General features: G+C 43.9%; 1 protein-coding gene across 1 annotated transcript in view; it reads left to right on the top strand.

Moving 5' to 3' along the window:
* Nucleotides 1–21,602, top strand: part of ST6GALNAC1 (ST6 N-acetylgalactosaminide alpha-2,6-sialyltransferase 1) — a 38,902-nt gene extending 17,300 nt beyond the window's left edge. Inside the window, exons 4-9 of the mRNA XM_069951836.1 lie at nucleotides 2,493–2,664; nucleotides 8,821–8,959; nucleotides 14,838–14,941; nucleotides 18,065–18,154; nucleotides 20,148–20,247; nucleotides 20,826–21,602. Coding sequence (XP_069807937.1) covers nucleotides 2,493–2,664; nucleotides 8,821–8,959; nucleotides 14,838–14,941; nucleotides 18,065–18,154; nucleotides 20,148–20,247; nucleotides 20,826–21,005 — 785 coding nt within the window. The 3' untranslated portion in view covers nucleotides 21,006–21,602. The remainder of the gene's footprint in view (nucleotides 1–2,492; nucleotides 2,665–8,820; nucleotides 8,960–14,837; nucleotides 14,942–18,064; nucleotides 18,155–20,147; nucleotides 20,248–20,825) is intronic.
* The last annotated feature ends 1,577 nt before the right edge of the window (nucleotides 21,603–23,179 follow it).

The following is a 23,179-nucleotide window of genomic DNA, read 5'->3' as shown; positions in this document are numbered from 1 at the left end:
TGAGTAGCAAGACATAATGTAATGTCAGGGCCAGCTCCAGGTATTTGCGGACCCTTAGGCGACAGACCCTCAGCAGGCCCCTCATCAGTCCACTATGCACCCATCATTCACACACTATACACAATCACTGACATACACAAACACACATCACTGACACACGCACTCACTGTCACACACAATACTGACACAGACGCTTACTGACACAGACACTGACACACATTACTGACACAGACACTGAAACACACACTGACACAGACCCTGACTCACACATTAGTGACACAGACACTGACACACACATTAGTGACACAGACACTGACACACACACTACTGACACAGACACTGACACACACATTACAGACACAGACACTTATTGACATGCACACTTACTGACACAGACTCTGACACTTACGCAGACACTGACACTTCCTGAAACAAACATTACTGACACAGACACTGACACACACACTACTGACACAGACACTGACACACACATTACAGACACAGACACTTACTGACATGCACACTTACTGACACACACAATACTGACAGTCAGACAGACTGACACAGACTCTGACACTTACACAGACACTTCCTGACACACACATTACTGACACAGACACTTACTGACACATTACTGACTGACTGACACACACAGCACTTACAGCTCAGTCTTCTCCCTTTTCCTCTCTATTGCACTGATCTCCACACTGTAATATCAAGGACCTGTGGGTCATGTGATCTGGTCCTTCAACCCTCCCCTCTCTCTCTTTGTGCAGGATGCTGACAGGTCCTTCTCCATTCTTCTGTATCTTATGATGTTCAGCCCCTCACACTGCACTACAGTGAGCAGGCTGAACATTAGAATCCCGGGCCCCTTTCCCTCTCGGGGCCCCTAGAGGCGTTGAGGCCCCAGCACTTGCCCGGGTAATCCCTATACTGATGCCGGCCCTGTGTAATGTGTATCTTGTATTTGAGTGACACCTATTGGTATTGAGCTTTCTATGGCTAGGTTCACACTACAGAAATGTCCGTCTTTTATAACAATGGCCGTCATTTTTATGTAGTGTGAATCTCCCCTATACTCTACCATTTAAAAGTTTGGGGTCACCCAAACAATTTTGTGTTTTCCATGAAAAGTCACACTTATTCACCACCATACGTTGTGAAATTAATAGAAAATTTTAAATAACATTGGTTTTACATCACACTTTGCTTTCGTCAAAGAATCCTCCTTTTGCAGCAATTACAGCATTGCACACCTTGGCATTCTAGCTATTAATCTGTTGAGGTAAGCTGGAGAAATTGCACCCCACGCTTCTAGAAGCAGCTCCCACAAGTTGAATTGGTTGGATGGGCACTTCTGGCGTACCATACGGTCAAGCTACTCCCACAACAGGTTAATGGGGTTCAGATCTGGTGACTGCGCTGGCCACTCCATTACCGATAGAATACCAGCTGCTGCTTCTGCTGTAAATAGTTCTTGCACAATTTGGAGGTGTGTTTAGGGTCATTGTCCTGTTGTAGGATGAAATTGGCTCCAATCAAGCGCTGTCCACTGGGTATGGCATGGCGGTGCAGAGTGATAGCCTTCCTTATTCAGAATCCTTTTTACCCTGTACAAATCTCCCACCTTACCAGCACCAAAGCGGGTACTATTTAATGAAGATGCTAGTTGGGGACCCTTGAGGCGTCTGTTTCTCAAACTAGAGACTCTAATGTGCTTATCTTCTTGCTTACTTGTGCAACGCGGCCTCCCACTTCTTTTTCTACTCTGGTTAGAGCCTGTTTGTGCTGTCCTCTGAAGGGAGTAGTACACACCGTTGTAGGAAATCTTCAATTTCTTAGCAATTTCTCACATGGAATAGCCTTCATTTCTAAGAACAAGAATAGACTGTCGAGTTTCAGATGAAAGTTCTCTTTTTCTGGCCATTTTGAGCGTTTAATTGACCCCACAAATGTGATGCTCCAGAAGCTCAATCTGCTCAAAGGAAGGTCAGTTTTGTAGCTTCTGTAACGAGCTAGACTGTTTTCAGATGTGTGAACATGATTGCACAAGGGTTTTCTAATCATCAATTAGCCTTCTGAGCCAATGAGCAAACACATTGTACCATTAGAACACTGGAGTGATAGTTGCTGGAAATGGGCCTCTATACACCTATGTAGATATTGCACCAAAAACCAGACATTTGCAGCTAGAATAGTCATTTACCAGATTAGCAATGTATAGAGTGTATTTGTTTAAAGTTAGGACTAGTTTAAAGTTTTCTTCATTGAAAAGTACAGTGCTTTTCCTTCAAAAATAAGGACATTTCAATGTGACCCCAAACTTTTGAAAGGTAGTGTATATGATAAAGAAAGTACTAGTAGGTAGTCCCCACTCATCCACCCACCACTGCTACAGTTTTAACAGAGGATATAGAATGATTTAGAAATGTAATACACAACATATCAAACATGATGACTTTTAACCATTACCTCTCTCCATTGTCCAGTGGTACAGCAGGTGGTGTCTGTATTACCTCATGTAGCCGATCAGCAGATGCTCCTCGCTAAAAAGACTGGGGAGACCCCTCACTGTGTGACCTGTGCCGTGGTGGGAAATGGGGGGATTCTCAATGCGTCTCGCATGGGAAAAGAGATTGATTCACATGAATATGTTTTTCGGTAAGTTAATGGAATAAAAATACCAGATACACCTTAAAGAGGATGCATAATCAGGTACATCCTCTTCAATGTGACCCACGGATCGAACAACGCCATCACGGTTGAAGCCGATGCCACGGTCTGTTTTCTAAACCGCAGCCCGGTTCCCATGTATGGCGCCGATCTATCCACGGGTATAGGGCCTGGGCTGAAGCACAGAAGGCGGGCCGGCCCGCCCCCAGTGGGAGGGAATTCCCTCCCCTCTATGACGTGCCTCCATTAGAGGCCTGCCTCCTGTGCTTCAGCCCCGGCCTCGGACCTGTGGATAGATTGGCGCCGTACATGGGAACTGAGCCACGTTTCAAAAAACGGACCGTGGCACTGGCTTCCCCGTGACGGTGCCACAGGGTCATATTAAAGAGGATGTACCTGATGGTACATCCTCTTTAAGGCTAGGTTCACACTATGTAAAAATGACAAGCGGCTTACATAATAACGGCCTTTATTGTGCAAATAATCTAACCATTCAGAGTGATTATAACCTATGTGGTTTTTTAATTGTTTTTAATAAAGGTTTTTGTGGTCTTATGTAATTTGTGTACTAATAAAGTTTGATATAATTTTTTATTACTTGGTGGTTGATGCCCCCATTTGTATAGTGCCCAGCTTTTTCTTCTCTTGTCTTTGTTGTTGTAATTGCACATGGCACTGCATGCCATTACAAATTCTGGATGAGAGCTCCCTTATATCTATAGAGAACATGCCTTGGCCACTTGATCATGCTTGGTGGGCTCCATTGAATAGTGTACTATGCGCTAGCCTGTTCTGCTTTGCCCCTATACTACAGCTTTCCTGTAACGCCTGGAGTCGTGGATCCACTGAACCGTCACTAGCGATGGCACTAACCTCGCCAGGGAGCGGAGTCTAAGGGGCCGCTACCCCTGGCTCGGTTGCTAGTGACAGCAGGCGAGGCGTGGCAGGAGCAGTAGGCAGAAGATGCAGGCAGAGGTCTGTAACCGCAGGTGGCAGACAGTACTCAGGAAACAACAGGTTAAGCAGCGGGCAGGAGCTAGGGACCGGGACAGTGGACAGGAACTGGGAACAAGGACTGAGGTCAGGAACAACAGGGAGCTGGGCCAAACGCTATGGGAAGCATGTAGAGGCTCCAACACGAGGGACAGGGCATGCTGGGATTTATAGGGAGTGATTGGTGCAACTACCAATTAGGGGCGGACTGGCCCTTTAAATCTGAGACAGCCGGCGCGCGCGCGCCCTAGGTAAGGCGCCCCCCGGGGCCGAACTAGTAGCAGCGCCGGGTCCCTGCACATGGACCCCGGCGGCTGCATGGAAAGGTCGCGTCGGCGGCCCGGAGCACGGGACGCCGCCGCGGCCGTGACATTTCCATCACAGGTATAGATCAAGAGGAAAGATTGTGCATCCACGGCTTCATAAAATCCAATAACTTTTATTAAAAGTCACAAAAATAAAATAACAAAACTGATTAAAAAACACGCCGACGCGTTGCAGGGTGAGAACCCCTTAATCATGGCAGTAATCTCATAGTTACATCTCGTTTACATAAGGATAGGATGTGACGTTAGACTGGATAGGAACGCCCACCAAAACTCTGGAACACCTGAGCACCTAATCCAGGTAAGTCACATGACTATTTACATCAACAAAAAAAAGGAAAAGTGTACCAAGCAGCATAAACCACATAATAATACATATAAATAATAATAACCCTTTACCAAACAAAGTAAATATATATATATAACTCAGTAAACATAATACAAGTCAGATTTGTAATTTAACCCTTTAGGGAACCTACTATTTACATTAAGAATCCATAGCGCCTCCCTCTTCCTAACCATACGGGTCCAGTCACCCCCTCGTTTAGGTTTATTAACCCTTTCAATGGCGGAGACTTTTAAGCCACTCATATCACCTGCATGGCACTCGGCATAATGCCTGGCCAAGCCAGGAAGCGAGCGAGTACTCCGAGATGAGACTGACATCTTAACATCGGACAGGTGTTCTCCTATACGGGTTTTGAGCCTCCTGATACTCGATCACACGTACTGCAAATCGCACACCGTGCTGTGGGCAACATACACGGTGTGAAAAGACTCCTTGAGAGACTTTGTATTTGACTGGATGACTTGCTCCAGCCTCTTGCGGTGAGGACAATGGGCTATGTTAGAGATAGTAAGAGCTTACTTGCCAGTATGGAAAAATTACCAGTAATGGAGAATGTGACATGGTTATCTTGTGACGTTATTGCTCTTTATTCTAATATTCCTCATGATATGGCCATACAGGCTTTGGCTTTCCACATTGGCAAGTATTGCGACTACAGTGAGAAGCTGTCAGACTATATTCTTACTGTAACACGTTTTCTTCTGACTAATAATTTTTTTCATTTTCTCGATGACTTCTATCTCCAGATACTCGGCTGCCCCATGGGCGCTAGCTTTTCACCTTCTCTGGCCAATATTTACTTGGCCTACTGGGAGGAGGTTATTCTATATAGCGTCCATAACCCATATTTAGGTGTCATCACCTGGTATGGACGCTATATAGACGACCTCCTCCTGTCCTGGTGTGGCAGGGGTCTGAAAGTCAGGCTACAGATTTAGTGCGCTATCTGAATGCTAATACCTTGAATTTAAAATTCACTTCACAATTTGAACCCACGACCATTTCTTTTTTGGACGTGGTGTTGCAGTTTAAGGATGGCAAACTTGCTACCAGCCTGTACCGTAAACCCACTGCGGGTAATGGGTTGTTACCCTCCCCATGTCACCAGGAATCTTCCAATCGGGGAATTTATCCGCCTTATCCGCACTTGTTCAGACCATGCGGTTTACCTGAGGGGTGCGCATGACTTGAAACAGAGGCTTCAGGTTAGAGGGTATAAAACAGGGCCGTTTCTAGGTAATTTTGACTACAGGGCGAATCTTGCTAAAATCGCCCCCCCCCCTTTAAGTAATGTCAAGGGGGGGGGGGGCGATTGTTGCTATAGAGAAGCAGTGTGTGTATTATGGCATAGAGCCGTGTTATTCAACCTTTTTTTTAACTTGAGGCAAAAAAAAGTAATTCAATGACTCACAGGTGACGTCTTCTTTGATCTGGGGCGTCACTTTTCCCCTCCATCTGGCCCGGACCCCCATGATGATTTCTTGCAGCCACAATTCATCTCTTCTGAACCTGCCAGACAAACATCTTAGGCTCCGCACTTTTACAACAACTTCCACTTCTTTGTGTCATATGCAGTAAAGTCAGTAGGTATGTAGGTTGCCCCCTGTAGGTAGGATCCCCTGCTGTGTCCTCCATATAGTAATAATGCCCCCTGCTTTGCCTCTATATAATAATAATGCCCACTGTGCAGTACCCAAATAGTTATCCCCCCCCCCGTGCTGTCCCTATAGTAATAATCCCCCCCAGTGCTCCCCTTAATAGTAATAATTCCCCCCCAGAGCTCCCCTCTAATAGTAATAATCCCCCCAGTGCTCCCCCCTAATAGTAATAATCCCCCCAGTGCTCCCCCCTAATAGTAATAATCTCCCCAGTACTCCCCCTAATAGTAATAATCTCCCCAGTGCTCCCCCCTAATAGTAATAATCCCCCCAGTGCTCCCCCTTACAGTAATAATCCCCCCAGTGCTCCCCCTTACAGTAATAAATAATCCCCCAGGGCTCCCCCTAATAGTAATAATCCCCCCAGTGCTCCCCCATACAGTAATAAATAATCCCCCCAGTGCTCCCCCTTACAGTAATAATCCCCCCACTGCCCCCCCCCCTAATAGTAATAATCCCCCCAGGGCTCCCCCCACAGTAATAGTAATAAACCCCCTTGTGGTTTTCCCCTATAGCAACACTGCCCCCCCCCCCGCCCCCGCTAAATACACACACACACACACACACAAAAGAAAATAAAAACACATTATACTCACCTCATCCTAGCATACGGCGGGGTCCTTCTCTCTTCTCCTCTTCTCCCCAAGCCTGCGCGGAACAGGATCCCCCAGCAGAGAAGATGCGTGCGGGGGCTGCGGCCTGGCGGTGGCGGCTGAGCGCGGTCCGGGGAGAGCTGCAGGCAGGGGTCATCTGAGCAGGTGATGGGGCGCGGGGGGTTGGCGCGCACGCTACTGAGGTGAGGTGCGGTCCGGGGAAGGGGAGGGAGCTGTGGGGGATCTTCCAGAGAGCTGCGGGCGGTATTGTGGCAGGTGATGGGCCGAGCGCAGGGGCAGATGATGGGGCGGGCGTGCAGGCGGAAGGCACGCACGGGGCTGAGTGAGGTCCGGAGGGTGCACCAGCGCCCCCTATCTGTCAGCGCCCCGTGCGATCGCCCAGCCCGCCCGCCGCTAGAAACGGCCCTGGTATAAAACCCATGTCATTAAGAGGGCTCGATATATAGCAGAGCGGAAAGATAGAGTGTATCATCTGCAAGATAGAGCTTGTGATATATCGGCAGATTTAAATAAGACGTCTGGTGACAAAACTGGTATTACTTTTTCAACTGATTACAGTCCACAATTTAATGATATCCGTAACATAATAAAGAAATACATACCGTAACTTTTTTCAGATCCCAAGTGTGAACAGATTCTTGATAGCGGGGTAAGATATGTTGCACGTAGGGGTCAGACCTTGGGTAACTTGCGGTCACCGAGCGACATTGGCAAGAATGTACACCTAAACACACAGAACTGGTTAAATATCACAGGTTTTTTCCCTTGTGCGGTACCGCGTTGTGGTATGTGCCTTTATGCATCTAAAAAATCTGCGGTGGTGTCGTCCAGTACGGGTCGGGAGTTCAGGATCCGATCCTTCCTTAACTGCAACTCTTTTCACACCGTGTATGTTGCCCACAGCACGGTGTGCGATTTGCAGTACGTGGGATCGAGTATCAGGAGGCTCAAAACCCGTATAGGAGAACACCTGTCCGATGTTAAGATGTCAGTCTCATCTCGGAGTACTCGCTCGCTTTCTGGCTTGGCCAGGCATTATGCCGAGTGCCATGCAGGTGATATGAGTGGCTTAAAAGTCTCCGCCATTGAAAGGGTTAATAAACCTAAACGAGGGGGTGACTGGACCCGTATGGTTAGGAAGAGGGAGGCGCTATGGATTCTCAATGTAAATACTAGGTTCCCTAAAGGGTTAAATTACAAATCCGACTTGTATTATATTTACTGAGTTATATATATATTTACTTTGTTTGGTAAAGGGTTATTATTATTTATATGTATTATTATTTGGTTTATGCTGCTTGGTACACTTTTCCTTTTTTTTGTTGATGTAAATAGTCATGTGACTTACCTGGATTAGGTGCTCAGGTGTTCCAGAGTTTTGGTGGGCGTTCCTATCCAGTCTAACGTCACATCCTATCCTCATTTAAACAAGATGTAACTATGAGATTACTGCCATGATTAAGGGGTTCTCACCCTGCAACGCGTCGGCTTTTTTAAAAATCAGTTTTGTTATTTTATTTTTGTGACGTTTAAATAAAAGTTATTGGATTTTATGAAGCCGTGGATGCACAATCTTTCCTCAGTGGATGGATCGGGTTGCGGCCCGCAATACTAATTCCACGAGCTCTGGAGCTACGGAGGTCCATGTAATTGGTGAAGCAAGGCTGAGTGGGTGAGCTGACTAAAAGACTTTTTCTGTTTATAGATCAAGATCAATCTACAATTCCTTCCAGCTATTCTCTAAATATGCCTTAAAAATACCAAAATGACATAAATGCAAAACAATCCTATAGTTCATTTACCTGCACCTACTGTTGGCACTAATTATATGATTGCATATTATATATATATATATATATATATATATATATATATATATATATATATATATATATTCATATAATCATTCACACACACAGGTTAAATAAATAAATATATATATAAATTTTTTTACCCCTTTAGTACATCCAATGCATATGCCTTTATATAAATTTTTTCAAATAATAAATTCGAGAAAGCGAATAGGAGAAACAGCTACTGCAGCATTCCTCAGTATCCACAAGATGGCGCCATATGGCTGCAGCTTGTTGTATCAGAGTTCATGAAGGCTGAAACAACCTCATAAAAAAAGAGAAAACTGCTGATATTTTACCATTACCTTTTGTAGCCACATTAATGTCTATCTACTTTTTCATCCCTTTTAGGGTAAATGGAGCTGTGATACAAGGATATGAGGGAGATGTGGGGAGGAGGACCTCATTCTATGGCTTTACTGCTTTCACCATGTTATCCTCCCTCCACATACTAAACAAAAGAGGATTCTCCACTATTCCCCAAGATAAGGTAACGTCTAAACTGATAAGATACAACTACAGTCTAAGGACCCTATTACACGGGACAATTATCGTGCAAAAAATTGTTAAATCGTTCGAATTTAAACGATAATCGTTCTGTGTAATTGCAGGCAACAATTGAAAAATCGTTCATATGTCGTTGATCGTTGATTTAGATCTGAACCTAAGGGTACTATTACACAGAGTGATTTTAAACGATTAACGACTAACGATAAACGATGGCAAATGAGATTGTTTATTGTTAACCTGAAATCGCTCACCATATTACACAGAAAGATGGTCGTTAGATACGATCATTATTACGATTGTTATTGCGAATGTTACTATGATCGTTTATTCCTTCTGATCCCAGCAAAACAATGGACAATGTGCAATTACACTGAACGATTAGTGAAAAAATGCGGGAACTTGAGCGAATCAATTAGCGAACGATTAACGATAATTTTAGGTTCAGATCTAAATCAACGACATACGAACGATTTTTCGACCGTTGCCTGCAAATACACAGAACGAATATCATTTAAATTGAAACGATATAACGATTTTTCGCACGATAATTGTCCCGTGTAATAGGGCCCTAAAATTATTGTTAATCGTTCGCTACTCGTTTGCTAATCGCTCGCTGTAATTCCACATTCGTTCGCTCAAGTTCCGCATTTTTTTAACTAATCGTTCAGTATAATTGCACATTGTTCATTGTTTTTCTGGGATCAGATGGAGTAAACGATCATAGTAACGATCGCAATAACGTTTGTAGTAACGATCGTAACTTACGATTATCTCTCTATGTACTGTAATATGGTGAACGTTTTCAGGTTAACGATAAACAATCTCGTTTGCAATTGTTTATCATTGGTTGTTAATCGTTAAAAATCCCTCCGTGTAATAGTACCCTAAAGTTATGGAAGGTTAGAGTAATGACTTTTTTTCAGTAGTTTCCCACATAATACCCCACTCCTTAGGGCCGTCTTACACGGCCCGATATTGAGGAGGAAGCGAGCGCCTACTTGTCAGGTAAATAAAAACAGAGTGCAACAGCAACCTACGGGTGCAAGTGCTTACTGTACATACTCCCCCTGGCTTACAGGTGATAAAAACCTGCTCTGTAGATATAAAAAAAATTAAGGATCTTTGTAAAACATTTGATCAAACAGAGTGTACCATGTCACGACAGTAAGGTGTCCTCAGAGACATGGTCCCTACTCTAGCATTCTCACACTAGCAATGGCCTCTCCTGGGTGGAATAAGCCGGCAACTGGGCAGATAGGAGCCACATCTCTATAGCACCCTCAGGACATGGGTGGAGTGCAACCAACCAAAGGTAGCCACAGCCTCGTCAGGTCAGCTTGCTGCCTCCTCGTTCCTCGCTCGCTGCCTGTGCTATTATATGCGCAGACAGTGAGCGGGAGGAGCGGGGGAGGGGGCCGCAGGGAGCTGCCGGAGGGGCATGTTAAAGAGAGCAGTGGTCTGCTACAGCTGCTCCTATTGCAGGGAGCTATTGTGATCGTTGTGATAGTGTGGCGAGCGATCTAGCTCGGCTATCTACAGGTATTCTGTGGTTAGCTAAGCCAGTGATGTTAATTGTCGTGACGCCAGTGCTAGTCCAACACACAGGTTTGATGTTGTTACCTGCTTTGTTTTGTATGGCTGTCTGTATTCCCCAAAATGGTCAGTAGCTTTGGGGTTGTTGTGGGTCCCTTGGGCTATTGTCACGGCAACCTGGAGTTGCAACTGACCCACCCTGATTGTCGGTACCGCCACCCACAAAAGATATAAAAAATAGAACAATTTTACTGTAGAGCTTTTGCATGTTTACAGTACATGTTTCAAAGACAATAGAAATCTTGACACACTTGAGTGCTTGACTTAGTGCTTGAGGTAGGTGCTTGAGAAGAGCAGAAGAAGTAGCTGTAGTAGTGTTTCGTAGACGATAGAGAGAAGAAGAGAGGAGTTTGCCAGAGGAGCCCCAAACCCAATGTAGCCTTGTACTCTGCCGGAACCATGGTAGATATCTTTAGTAGTGAGGTGATACTCATACTCACGTTTAGACTGTGTCTGATCGCCTTCATTTTTACAATTGCGCGCTACTCATCCTGTCAGGGTAGTACAAGCCCCAGTAGGGGGTGTAGCTAGGTGCCCAAGGTGTCCCAGTTACCTGCACTGTGCAGTAGGATACGTAGACCTTACCTTTACAGTAGCTTTGTCCTACTGAGGCCAGCTCCTCTTGTATCAGGAGTCTGTCCTGCACTTTTTAGATGTGCTCCTGCATGGGCTGGGGTGTTCCTTGGTGGCTACTCTCCATTACTTGTGCTTAGCACTTCATAGTGTAAGTAGTACTTGTTGTAGAAGAACTCTTGGTCTCTACCTGCATCTTTTCACACTGGAGATTAGTCTGAACTGACTTCGTGTCCTTGACAGGGGTCGTGGCCTAAGCCAGGCCCTGGCTTATCTTCTGCAGGAACGGTTTTGTTTGTGTCCTCTCTCACTGGGAATCTAGACAAGACTGAACTGCACTTCCTCTATCAGTAACTCCTCCTACAGGGGCATTTGTGTACCCTCCTGTGAGTGGTGGGGATGAGTGTGTGCAGGAGAAGGGACAAAGAAGATCAGACAAGGAAAAAGCACAACCTATTGGTCAGCACATAATACATGGCGCATATAAACATTAACCCATTGCTTCTTTCATCTGTGCAATACTAGTAATACATAGGCACATAAGAAATACTGACACCTAGTGGGGAAACTGAGAACTTTTTGACAGGTGCAGAAAAGAGAAAAAACACCAGTGGTGGGACACCACAATAGGTCATGTTTACAGTAAAGACAACCATCGGCTGACATCATGCATGTTGGCTGATTTTTGCCTTTTATAGGGGAACTATCAGCAGGTTAGATGAATCTAACCTGCTATTAGCCCCCTGTAGCACCGGGGCAGCTGAGTAGGAAGGTATGTGTGTTACCTTCCTCCTTGGTGCAGGTCCCACGCTGTTAGTCAGGTTAAAGTCCGCTCTGGAGCACCATTAGGAGCACTGCCGCATCATCCGGCCTGCCCCCTCCATTAATTATCATTACAGGGGGGGGGGGGGGGGTGTTGGATGACGCGGCAGTACCCTCCTTCTCAGCGCCCTGGCACTATAGGGGGCTGTCAGCAGGTTAGATTCATCTTAACTTCAGAATACCCCTTTAATAGCTGAACATTCTGGCTTCCTGACACATATCTCAAGCAAATGAAAGGAAATTATTTTAATTAATAGCGTGTTCTTTCCAGATCGAGTACAGGAACAACTTATGGAATTGTCAGCAAAAAAATTACCTTTGATAATTTATTGCTCCTCCTCGGGCATTTAGGATGGCCTGAATTCTTTGATACATGGACTTTGTGAAAGTTAAGCAATATTCTACATTATTCTGTTTCCAACTAGCTCAAAGAATGGTGACAGGTCAGCTATGCAGGATGGAGTAATATTAATTATTTATTTATTTGCATTTGCACCCTTAGGCTATGTTCACACATGTCCATTTTTCAGCACAGAGAGAGGACGCGCGTGAGCTTCCCATGGACTTTCATTATGACAGGGAGGCTGGCGGCATTCCGCTGGGAACTCCGCCACTTTTGCTCTGTGTGAATGTAGCTGCTCTCTGCTCAAAAAAGCCGACATGTCACACCTCTGAGCGGAGAGAGGCGGCAGCAGAGGAGCGGACACTATCCCATAGGCAGGCTATGGCACAGTGAGACGGGGGATTCCGCTGTGGAACTTTCCGCCTGTTTTACTCAGTGTTAACATACCCTAAGAACTTTTGCTGATGATGTTACTGAGTTGATATCTTTCCCAAAATAAAGCTTTAAAGAGGTTATCCAGGCAAAATCAAATTTTCTGCTACTCGCTAAAAGTAAGAGATTGCAGGGGATCCGACCTCTGTACCAGCCACCGATCTCCGTATTGGGGCCCGGCTACTCTGTCATGGATACAGCTGTGCCTGTGTCTCTATTCATTCCTATGGAGCCGCTGGAAAGAGCCGAGTAAGCCGGAAGAGGGCTGTACTCGGCTCTCTCTGGCACCTCCATGGGAATGAATAGAGCCATGGGTCACGTGCTGACCAGCAGCTCTATTCATAACAGAGAAGCAGGGGCCAGATACGAAGATTGTTGGGGTGTATAGAGGCCAGACATCCCCCCCCCCCCCGCAATCTCTTTCTTTCCCCCTATCCTATGGGTAGGGGGAAAGTTGATTTTGCCTTTTCTTTTCTACTGATTCTCTGTCTTCTTTCTCCTGCCCACATTCACCCCCACCACTCACACGCAGACACACAAGGCCTCTGTAGGAGGAGTTTCACTGGTAGATTAAGTGCAGTCAGTCTTATCCAGATTCTCAGTGAAATAGGACACAAAATACAACCGTTCCTGTGAAAGGTAAGCCAGGGCCTGGCTTATGCCAGGACACTTGTCAGGGACAATAGTTCAGTTGAGTCCGAATTGAAGTGAGCAGATGCAGTAAGAGACCAATGCTTCTTCTATAACTACCACTAAGTTCACTATGCAGTGCTGAGCACACAACAGGGAGAGTAGTCCCCAAGGAACACCCTGACTTACGCCTTAAAAGAGCATGGCAGTATCCTGAAAAGATAGGAACTAGCCTCAGTAAGACAAAGCAACCAGTATACAAAGGTCTACATATACTACTGCGCAGTGCAGATAACAGGGAAGACTTGGAAACCTAGCTACACCCAGATAACCACGGCTTGGGCTCGTACTACCCTACTGGGATGTGTTCTACACTACCAGAGGGCAGAAGGCAGTAAGACAGTGTGTAAACCTAAGTAAGAGTATCACTTCACTCAAGGTATCTACTAAAAGTTCCAGCAGAGTACAAAGCTACACTGAATTGGGGCTCCTCTGGCAAACTCCTCTACTTCCCACTCTCTACACACTACTCTACAAGCACTGCAGCAAGTCTTCTCAAGCCCCTACCTCCAGCACTAAGGTCAAGCACTAGAGTCTGTGTCAAGATTTGTTACTTGTGAAACCGTGTACTGTAACCTGCAAAGTTCTACAGTAAAGCTGTTATATTTTTATACTAATACACTATTTTGTCTAGACACTTTTATGTCTATCTCTATTCAAACCGGCACCTATACACACACCACCGCACACCTTGGGTTATTTTTCCCGCTTCTGTGGGTGGAGGTACTGACAGTCTGGGTGGAGGATTAGTTTCCACTCAGGACTACCGTGACAAGAGCCCAAGGGACCCACAACCCGGCAGGTTACTGACCATTTGGGGAACACAGCAAGCCATAAAAACAAACAGGTATCAACATCACACCTGTGTGCTGGACTAGCACTGACGTCACAACATTAACACCTCGGGCTGAGCTCACAAACAACAGTACCTCCATCGCATCTAGCTGATCACCACAAAAGCTCTCTGCGAACAACCAACATCTTTTGTTCTTATGTCTGGCCTTATGTTTTCCACCACTCGCTTGTATGGTGGATCCCCGACTGGGAGCATCCCATTGCATCCCACCATCAGCTTGCATACCCAAGAAATGAATGAATAGAATTAGGACAAATGAAACTTGTTTTTTAAATGTAAATGGAAAAAAATTAATAATAATGATAATAAAAAATATATATAAAAGAATGGGACATATGAATTAGTTACATTTATATTTAATGCATGTGATTTTGTGACCAGATCAACCTTGTAAATACCTCTAATTCGTCTGGATCCTGTATTCTGCTAACCCCATAGACTCCTAGCATCAATGGCACATTTCATAGGACTACCACCTGCCCTAATACATACTTTATGAGAGCAATTAGGTAGATTGGATAATAACACTTTCCTTTGTGGGTTTCCCAGGAGACAAAGTACATCCTTTTCACTGAAGGACAGAGAGACTATGAGTGGCTGAAAGCATTACAGCAGAACAAAGATCTCAGCAAGAGTGCCCTGCAGCAATACAGGTACATAGCTTGTTACCCATCAAATGCTTTCTGTGGGACTAGCCATCCATATAACGTTCTTCTAGTGATCGTATTCATCCTCTACTAGGTACAATAGAATGTCTGATCCATCGCCTATATTACATGGATTCGGTTACGGCTTCATGCAAAATGTTTCAGCTTCCTGAATTACTTTAAATGCATCTGAAACTAAACCCGAGTACTTATACCAAATGTAACATGTATAACTTCCCTTCAGACCGGTGTGTGAAATGCCGCTCTTAATAAGCCCCCTCCATTGTCTGTAAGCTGGATGTGATCTTTTGGGACCAAAATGCTTAAAGGGCTTCTCTGACAATAAAACTTATTTTCAATGGTTTAATAAATGACCAAATTTGGCAAAAAAAGTTACTACCTAAGTTTGCAGTGGACACAGAGGAGCCAGTAGCTGGGGCAGCTCTTGCGGTGTTGTGGCAGATGAGTGGGTGTAAGACACTTGGGCACTTGTCACGGTAGCCTGGAGTGGCATTATTACCCACCCTTAGTCGGTTGGCCTTTGGTCCCACAGGTTTAGATAGCCCAAGGCCCCTATTCCACCAGACGATTATCGTTTGCATAATCGTTAACGATTAACGATCTCAAAAGAGCGCTATTGCGAAAGACCTGAAAACGTTCACTCATTTCCATGGAATGATAACCGTTACTTATGATTGTAATTGCGATCGTTTTTTCTTCGCTATTTATTCGCTATTGCGTTCGTATCTATTGCGAACGCCCGAACGATGTCTTATTCAATGCGAACGATTTGCGAACGTTTTGCGAACGAGCAACGATAAAAATAGGTCCCGGTCTTATAAAGCGATCAACGATTTCTCGTTCGGTCGTTAGTCGTTAACTGCATTTCAACCGAACGATTATGGGTGCGTTTACACAGAAAGATTTATCTGACAGATTTTGGAAGCCAAAGCCAGGAATGGATTTGAATAGAGGATAGATCCCAGTCTTTCCTTTATGACCTGATCCCTGTATATAGTCTTTTCCTTGTTTTGGCTTCAAAGATCTGTCAGATAAATCTGTCTGTGTAAACGCACCATATCGTTTAGATTTGTACGATTTAACGATAATCTGAACGATAATCGTCCGGTGGAATAGGGCCCTAAGTATATGCTGGTGTGTTGGTGCAAAGTCCAATGACTTAACCAGAATAACGACCGTTTACGTAGAACTTCAGTGCAATACACAAAAATAAGTTTCCGCTTCAATAGCAATAGATATGGATGGGAGAGCGAAGTAGCATTCATCTGTGAACCGGAAGAGAGTGGAGTAGTGGACCGTTTTGAGGGCCCTATACAAGGTAGCAGCGTATTCTGCCTGGGATAGCGTAGCTGAGAGTAGCAAAGAAGAAGAGAAGATCCTCGTACTCACGTTTACTAAACCGCTTACTGCCCTACAGTGTTTAGGAACCCGTCCTGTGAGGGTAGTACAAGGCCCCAGTTGCACTGGGTTGAGCAGATTTCCCCAAACTTTCCAGGATAGCCGTGTGTTACGCAGTAGAATACGTTGGCTAACTACAGTGCCTAACAGGATCCAGGTCACTGCCCTGTACTGTGTGCCTGGTATCCATGGTGTGGACAAGGTGATCCTCAGAGGACGTCCTTTTCCTCCTGAGGGGTCTAGCACTGCATGCTAGTGGTTAAGTGCTTAAGAGGAGAAGTAAATCATTCTCTGGGGCCCTGTCAAGGGCCCTGGCCGGAGCCAGCGCATGGCTTGACTGCAGCAGGAACTGTGTCTTTGTCTCTCTCTCTGAACTGACTAGAACTAGACTGAACTCCTCCCACCAGGAACTACACTCCTTTTTCTAGTGGCACACTAAACTTCCCTGTGATTGGTGGGACCTTTGTGTGTAAGAGAGAAAGGATAGAAAAGGATAGAGAATGGAGGGAAAACAATCTGCACCTGTAACTGGACAGGAGAACAACATGTCACAGTTAAACCAGTACTTTCCTCAGCTGTGCACAAAATCAATCAAAGAAAAACACAGTAGTGACACCTAGTGGGGAAAACACAGAACACACATTGACCATCTTTCACTATGTGAACCTGAGAGAAAACTTTACACAGATGCATAAGAAACTTAGTGCAGCACCTTGTGCTGGCGCACTACAAGTTTACTACCTTTCTGGGGTTTTTCATTTCCTTCTGCTTCTAATGTGACCTGCTTTGGTGTCTTTATAAGGTCAACTTCCTGTCTAGTGTACATCCTGTAACAAATTTACTGTTATACACTCCAGGTAGGAATTCAGCCTTCTTGATTATAACCCCACCCAATACAACCATAGAAACATCCAACATAGTGGAAGTACTTGCTGAACTCCCAGCTAGACTGTACACGAGGAACAGGAAGTCTGATGCAGAATGTGCACTAGACAGGAGGTTGGGCTAATTGAAGACATCGAAGCAGACAGCGTACATAAGAAGAAGGAAAGCATGAACGACCACAGAAAGGTGGTAAAATAAGGATAAAAATGCATCCGTTTTTTTAATGTACACAAAAACATACTTGACTTTGTTTTGTGTATGTAAAAGAACGGATGCGTTTTGGTCTGTTGTTTTTTATGGAAGTCAATGGGAGGACGGATCAAAATGGGGGCACACAAATGCATCTGTTTTTTGTCCTTTTTTTTTTTGCAAAAACATGAAAAAAACTATTAAAAAAAAAAGTAGTAGTTAACCCAGCCTTACTCTAATATAAAATATTCATAAAAAAAAAAAAAAACGTAATAAAAAGCTTGTGATTTCAATCAGCTCAGGCTAATTAAACATACTACAGGGTGGTGTGGCGCTCTCCCCATCGTGGAGGCACCCCGTTGGTAACAGGCTAGAGATATCTGGCTATCCCGTGTTTTGAGACTCGTAACTGAGGCTCCACAGACTCTTGTTTTGCATAATTAAACATACTACATTAGGAAGTTGATTGGAAAGCCTGTGCCAGCATATATTTGTTGTACTGTTGCCAGGTCATTTACTATTATACACACAAACCCAGGCAGAATATGTTGCAGAGTTCTTAGTGTCACCTCCAGAGGGCGCTCAACTGTTCTGTACTGAGTATCCACAGTCATTGTGCCTCATATTTCTCCTTAGACTTCATCCCCGAGATGACTTTGGAAACAGTTTCAACTTTAAGAAGTTATTAATTGCACATCCAGATTTTAATCGATACTTGAAAAACAGGTAAGTGGTGCTACCCTCAAATTTCTAGTCAATCTGCTTAAAGGTATACTCTGGAGAATTTAGTTATTTATTTATTTTTAATCAACGGTGTCAGAAAGTTATAAAGATTTGTATATGTCTTCTATTTAAAAATCCCAAGTCTTTTAGTACTTATCAGCTGCTGTATGTCCCGCAGGAAGTGGTGATTTCTATCCAGGATCTCTGCTGCCACCTCTATCTATGATGGGAACTGTCTGGAGCAGTAGAAGTTTTCTATGGTGCTTTGCTCCTGATCTGCACAGTTCCTGACACAGACGGAGATGGCAGCAGAGAGCCGTATCAGACTGAAACCGAAACTCAACTTCCTGCAGGACATACAGCAGCTGATAAGTACCGAAAGAAGTGAGATTTTAAAATAAAAGTAAGTTACTAATATGTATAACATTCTGGTACAAGTTGATTTTTCCCCCTCAGGAGTACGCCTTTAAGGTTTCATTCTTGTTTTTGTCAGTGTATCATAATGGAAAACCCTGAAGATCAAGGAACAAGCCCTTTGCGTTGTAATCTCTCCCATATAATCAGCTAAGAAATTAGTCATTTTAAATAAGCTATTAACAACCACATGTTTTATGTACTAAAACACTTGAAGTAATATATTTTCAATGCAATAATGTTCTCTATTGAAGTCTATGTGAAATTGACCATCAGTGTGCACACATTAGAGAAAAGCGGCCGTAATTAAAGGGAAACTCTGGCCTTCCCTTGTTTTTTTCTTTTTTTTTTTTTTAAGGCCCCGGATCGCTGCCCAGTGATCCCCATCAGGCTCTGGGATCTCTGGCGCTGCACATGTCACAGCCTGGCTGATGGACTGGCTGCTCAACCAATCAGCGACTGGGGCAGGACCCCGCTCCAGTCATTGATTGGCTGAGCAGGCATTCAACCCCTATCCCACCCCTTCCGGCTGGGGTCCTGAGGCTGGTCCTGCCACTCACCCCGGGTATGGGGAGAGGTAGGTTAGGACTCCTTATTACATTTCACCCTGCCCTTGCCTGCTGCCCAATTTTTAAAATGGCCGGACTTCTCTTTTAAGTAGGGATGTAACCGCAGTGAACATGCTCATTATTTACAACCTGTTTTTGCTAAAATTTTTTAGTTGCCTAGAAAATAGCCAAGGGTTAACTTTATACCTATTTATAAATATATCAGGTCAAGATCAGTATAGGGATCTGCCCAATAGTCAATGTAACAACAGCAAGGAGGCATCCACTACCACTAGAAACAGATTCTTTACTGTAAGAGCAGTAAGACTATGGAACTCTCTTCTACATGATATTGTGATGGTGAAATAACTGAGTCTAAAACAGGTCTTAACACCTTCCTTGAAAATAATAATATTAAAGGGAACCTGACCCCCCCGGTGGAGCACTATATACTTACCCCTTCCCCAAAGTCCCGGTCCTGCCGCCGCGATATCGCCGTTGGAAGGCGTGCGCGCGCTCATCAGAGATGATAGAATGAGAACAGTCATTTTCTATGGAGCAGTCATTCTCGATGAGCGTCAGACTCATCTCTGATGAGCGCGCACTGCTTCTGCCTTCGATATTGCAGCGGCGGGACCGGGTCCAGGACGAGCATAGCATAAGTATATAGTGCTCCACCGGGGGGTCGGGCAGGCGTCACCCCAGCACAGGGGGTGACAGGTTTCCTTTAAGGCTATATTCATACAAAGTAATATAAAAGAAAAATATAAAATAAAATGAGAGTGAATAGAAAATAGAAAAAAAAAATGTTATTTTCGCCTTTTCGACCATTTTCACATTGGCAAGTACGTTTGCATTCTCCTGATCCTTCTCCAGCCCTGATACGTCCTGCTTATATATAGGTGCCTGAAAATGTACTAAATATTCAATATGTGATTTGACTTGGGATTTATATGCAAGAAAAAAAAAAAAAATATATATATATATATATATATATATATATATATTTTTTTTTTTTCCTTATAATTTTGTAGGTTCCTGAGATCAAAAACACTTTATGGAAAATATTGGAATCTATACAGGCCAAGCACAGGGGCACTGGTACTGCTTACAGCTCTCCATCTGTGTGACACGGTAAGAACATAACAACCATAAATAGAGATGGAGCCGTATGGGGCTTTTCCAGTACTTTGCTATATATCGCTGGGTTACATTGTCCCATTCAGACTTCTATTGCCATAACAACAATTACACCAGAATGGCTGAAATAAAGCTGCTATTGTCTTCTCTACCTACTGGTCTCACATTTTGCTGCAATGCTGTGAAGATCACTTTACTGCAGCCTCCTCTTATCACTACAGACAGAACAGGAAGTCTCAGCTTTGTTTTAGCCCCTGTGGTGAGAATGAAAAATGGAAGAGCTCAGGATTATTTTATAATATAGATAGAAAAATGGAAAATTAGAAGAAAAAAAAAAATCTAAAATTCTTAAAAAAAAAATAAAATAAATAAAAACATTATTTAAACTATAAGTCATTTTCTGATTACACATTCCCTTTAATATCCCCATTTTTGTTTTTCACACTCACTGCAGTCCACGGAACAGACAACCCTTTTAAATTGATTAAGGCACCAAAGTCCCTCTAATCATACATATTTACCAGTTTCCAGCGACTTACTTTGCCCCTTAAACACGTTACTTTCCCTTTAAGGTCAGTGCCTACGGCTTCATGACAAACGATTACAACGAATATTCTGATCATTATTATGACAAGACGAAGACCCCGGTCAAATTGTACATCAACCATGACTTTCTACTGGAGAAAGACCTATGGGCTCGCCTACACGAGGAAAACATCATCAAACTTTACAAGGGAACCAAAGGACTATAAGACCGGAAGTGTGACAACCTGATCTGACAAGCGGTCAATTTTAAAAATTTTGGAAAATATTGTTAACTTATTTGTTTTTTTATATTCTGTTTGAAGAAATCTATACTTTAATTAGGTTATAGTCCTTTCGGCATTTAAAGTGTTAACCCAGTCCAACTTTTCCAGGGGATATTTTACTCTCCTCTTTTTTTCGACCCCACCTCCTCTCCTTTATAGGGAAGACCATGGCTTCTAGGGGTTGCTAGGTGATCCGGTGAAAACTGTATTCTTTCGGGGTTGAAAAGAATCTCTCATTCTCTAGGCCCCACTGAGACAGGGATTAACTGGCCGCCTTTCACACGCTTTCTATTTATTGGCTGTTTGTCCCTTTTAGCCCCTTTGTCTGTTGTAAATCTAAATGCTGTCACCCTGTTCTTCTCCTCGCCACTATCTATAGGCCCTATATTTCACTCCAAAATCCTAGACCCTATATTTCACTCCAAAATCAATATATTTACAGAGATGTTCTGGCTAGTTCCTTCATTGGGAATGAAAAAGAGGGCCCAGACTACATTAATTTATAACTACTTAAAGGGGTAGTGCGGTGCTACACATTTATTCACTAAACAACAGACATTACAAAGTTATACAACTTTGTAATGTGTGTTATTTACGTGAATGGCCCCCTTCCCGTGTTCCCCCCACCCCAGAAGTGTGGTGCATTATACTCACCGAATTACTGTCGACCCCGGCCACTATGCTTAGCCAATTGCGGCTGAGCAGCTAATGACGTGCCAGAGGGGGCTGGCATGAGGGAGGGCTGGAGCGGGTCCGGCCAGCCTCCTGAAGATGACATGATTGACCCAAGATGGCGGCCGGGGTCGACAGTAATTCGGTAAGTATAATTCACCACACTTCCGGGGTGGGGGGAACATGGGGAAGGGGGCCATTCACTTAAATAACACACATGACAAAGTTGTATAACTTTGTAATGTCTGTTATTTAGTGAATAAATGTGTAGCACTGCACTACCCCTTTAAAGAGTTTTACTTAAAGGGGTTGCCTGGCTTAAAAAAAAAAACAAGTTAATATAGGGGTGTACCCTGTTCAGTACACTGCTGAACCATCCGTTTGGCTTTGAACCACTCTAGACAACTCTGTTTAAAGGGAAACTCCGGCAATAAAATTTTTCTTTCAAATAAACTGGTGTCAGAAAGTTATATAGATGTGTAAATTACTTCTATTTAAAAATCTCAAGTCTTCCAGTACTTATCAGCTGTTGTATGTCCTGCGGGAAGTGGGGTATTCTCTCCAGTCTGACACAGTGCTCTCTGCTGCCCCCTTTGTCCATGTCAGGAACAGTCCAGAGCAATAGCAAATCCCTCATAGAAAACAGGCAGGAGGCATAGAGAAGTAGTCAGAGACAATCAAACTGATCAGGGTGAGCAGCACAGGTGTGTAACGTATAAATCCACTATTATCTGAACACAGTGGAACCTCTGCTCAGGCAAGGTGTATTGGGTATGGCTGCCTGATAAAGCGGGAATTAGATGAGAAAGAGTAGGAATGCCAATACCGGCCCTTTAAAAATCAGGAAAGGCGCCATGCCCAACAGCATAAACCAGATGGCATGGATAAGAGGTAATGCGGATGGCTGTGCTGGGAGCAGTAGTACGTCAGCAGGATTGGGTTGGCAGCGTTATGACTATGAAGGGCATCACACATTATGGAGCACTCATCGTAAACATGTACATGGTACTGTTGGGAAAAACACATGTCCATCAAGTTCAATGACAAATGTGTGACACTCACTTTGCCATGTGGTGGCGCTGCAGGGAAACAGAACATTTCGAAATTTTGCACAGTTTTTTTTAGTCCCACAATGTGATCTTCTGATGGCTTCCATTATGTTTAGTATACAGAAGCATTATTGCCTGTCAGTAGTGAACTATATTATACTGTTTGACTACTTTATGTGTTCACAATTTGCAACCTATGGCTGCGTTCACACTACGTATATTTCAGTCTAGTCTTGTCAGTATTGTTGTCCTCATATTGCAACCAAAACCAGGAGTGGATTAAAAACACAGAAAGGATCTGTTCACACAATGTTGAAATTGAGTGGATGGCCGCCATATAACAGTAAATAACGGCCATTATTTAAATATAACAGCCGTTGTTTTAAAATAACAGCA

The sequence above is a fragment of the Dendropsophus ebraccatus genome, chromosome 14, assembly GCF_027789765.1.
Source record: "Dendropsophus ebraccatus isolate aDenEbr1 chromosome 14, aDenEbr1.pat, whole genome shotgun sequence".
Lineage (NCBI taxonomy): Eukaryota > Metazoa > Chordata > Amphibia > Anura > Hylidae > Dendropsophus > Dendropsophus ebraccatus.
This window is presented reverse-complemented; position numbering and strand designations above follow the sequence as displayed.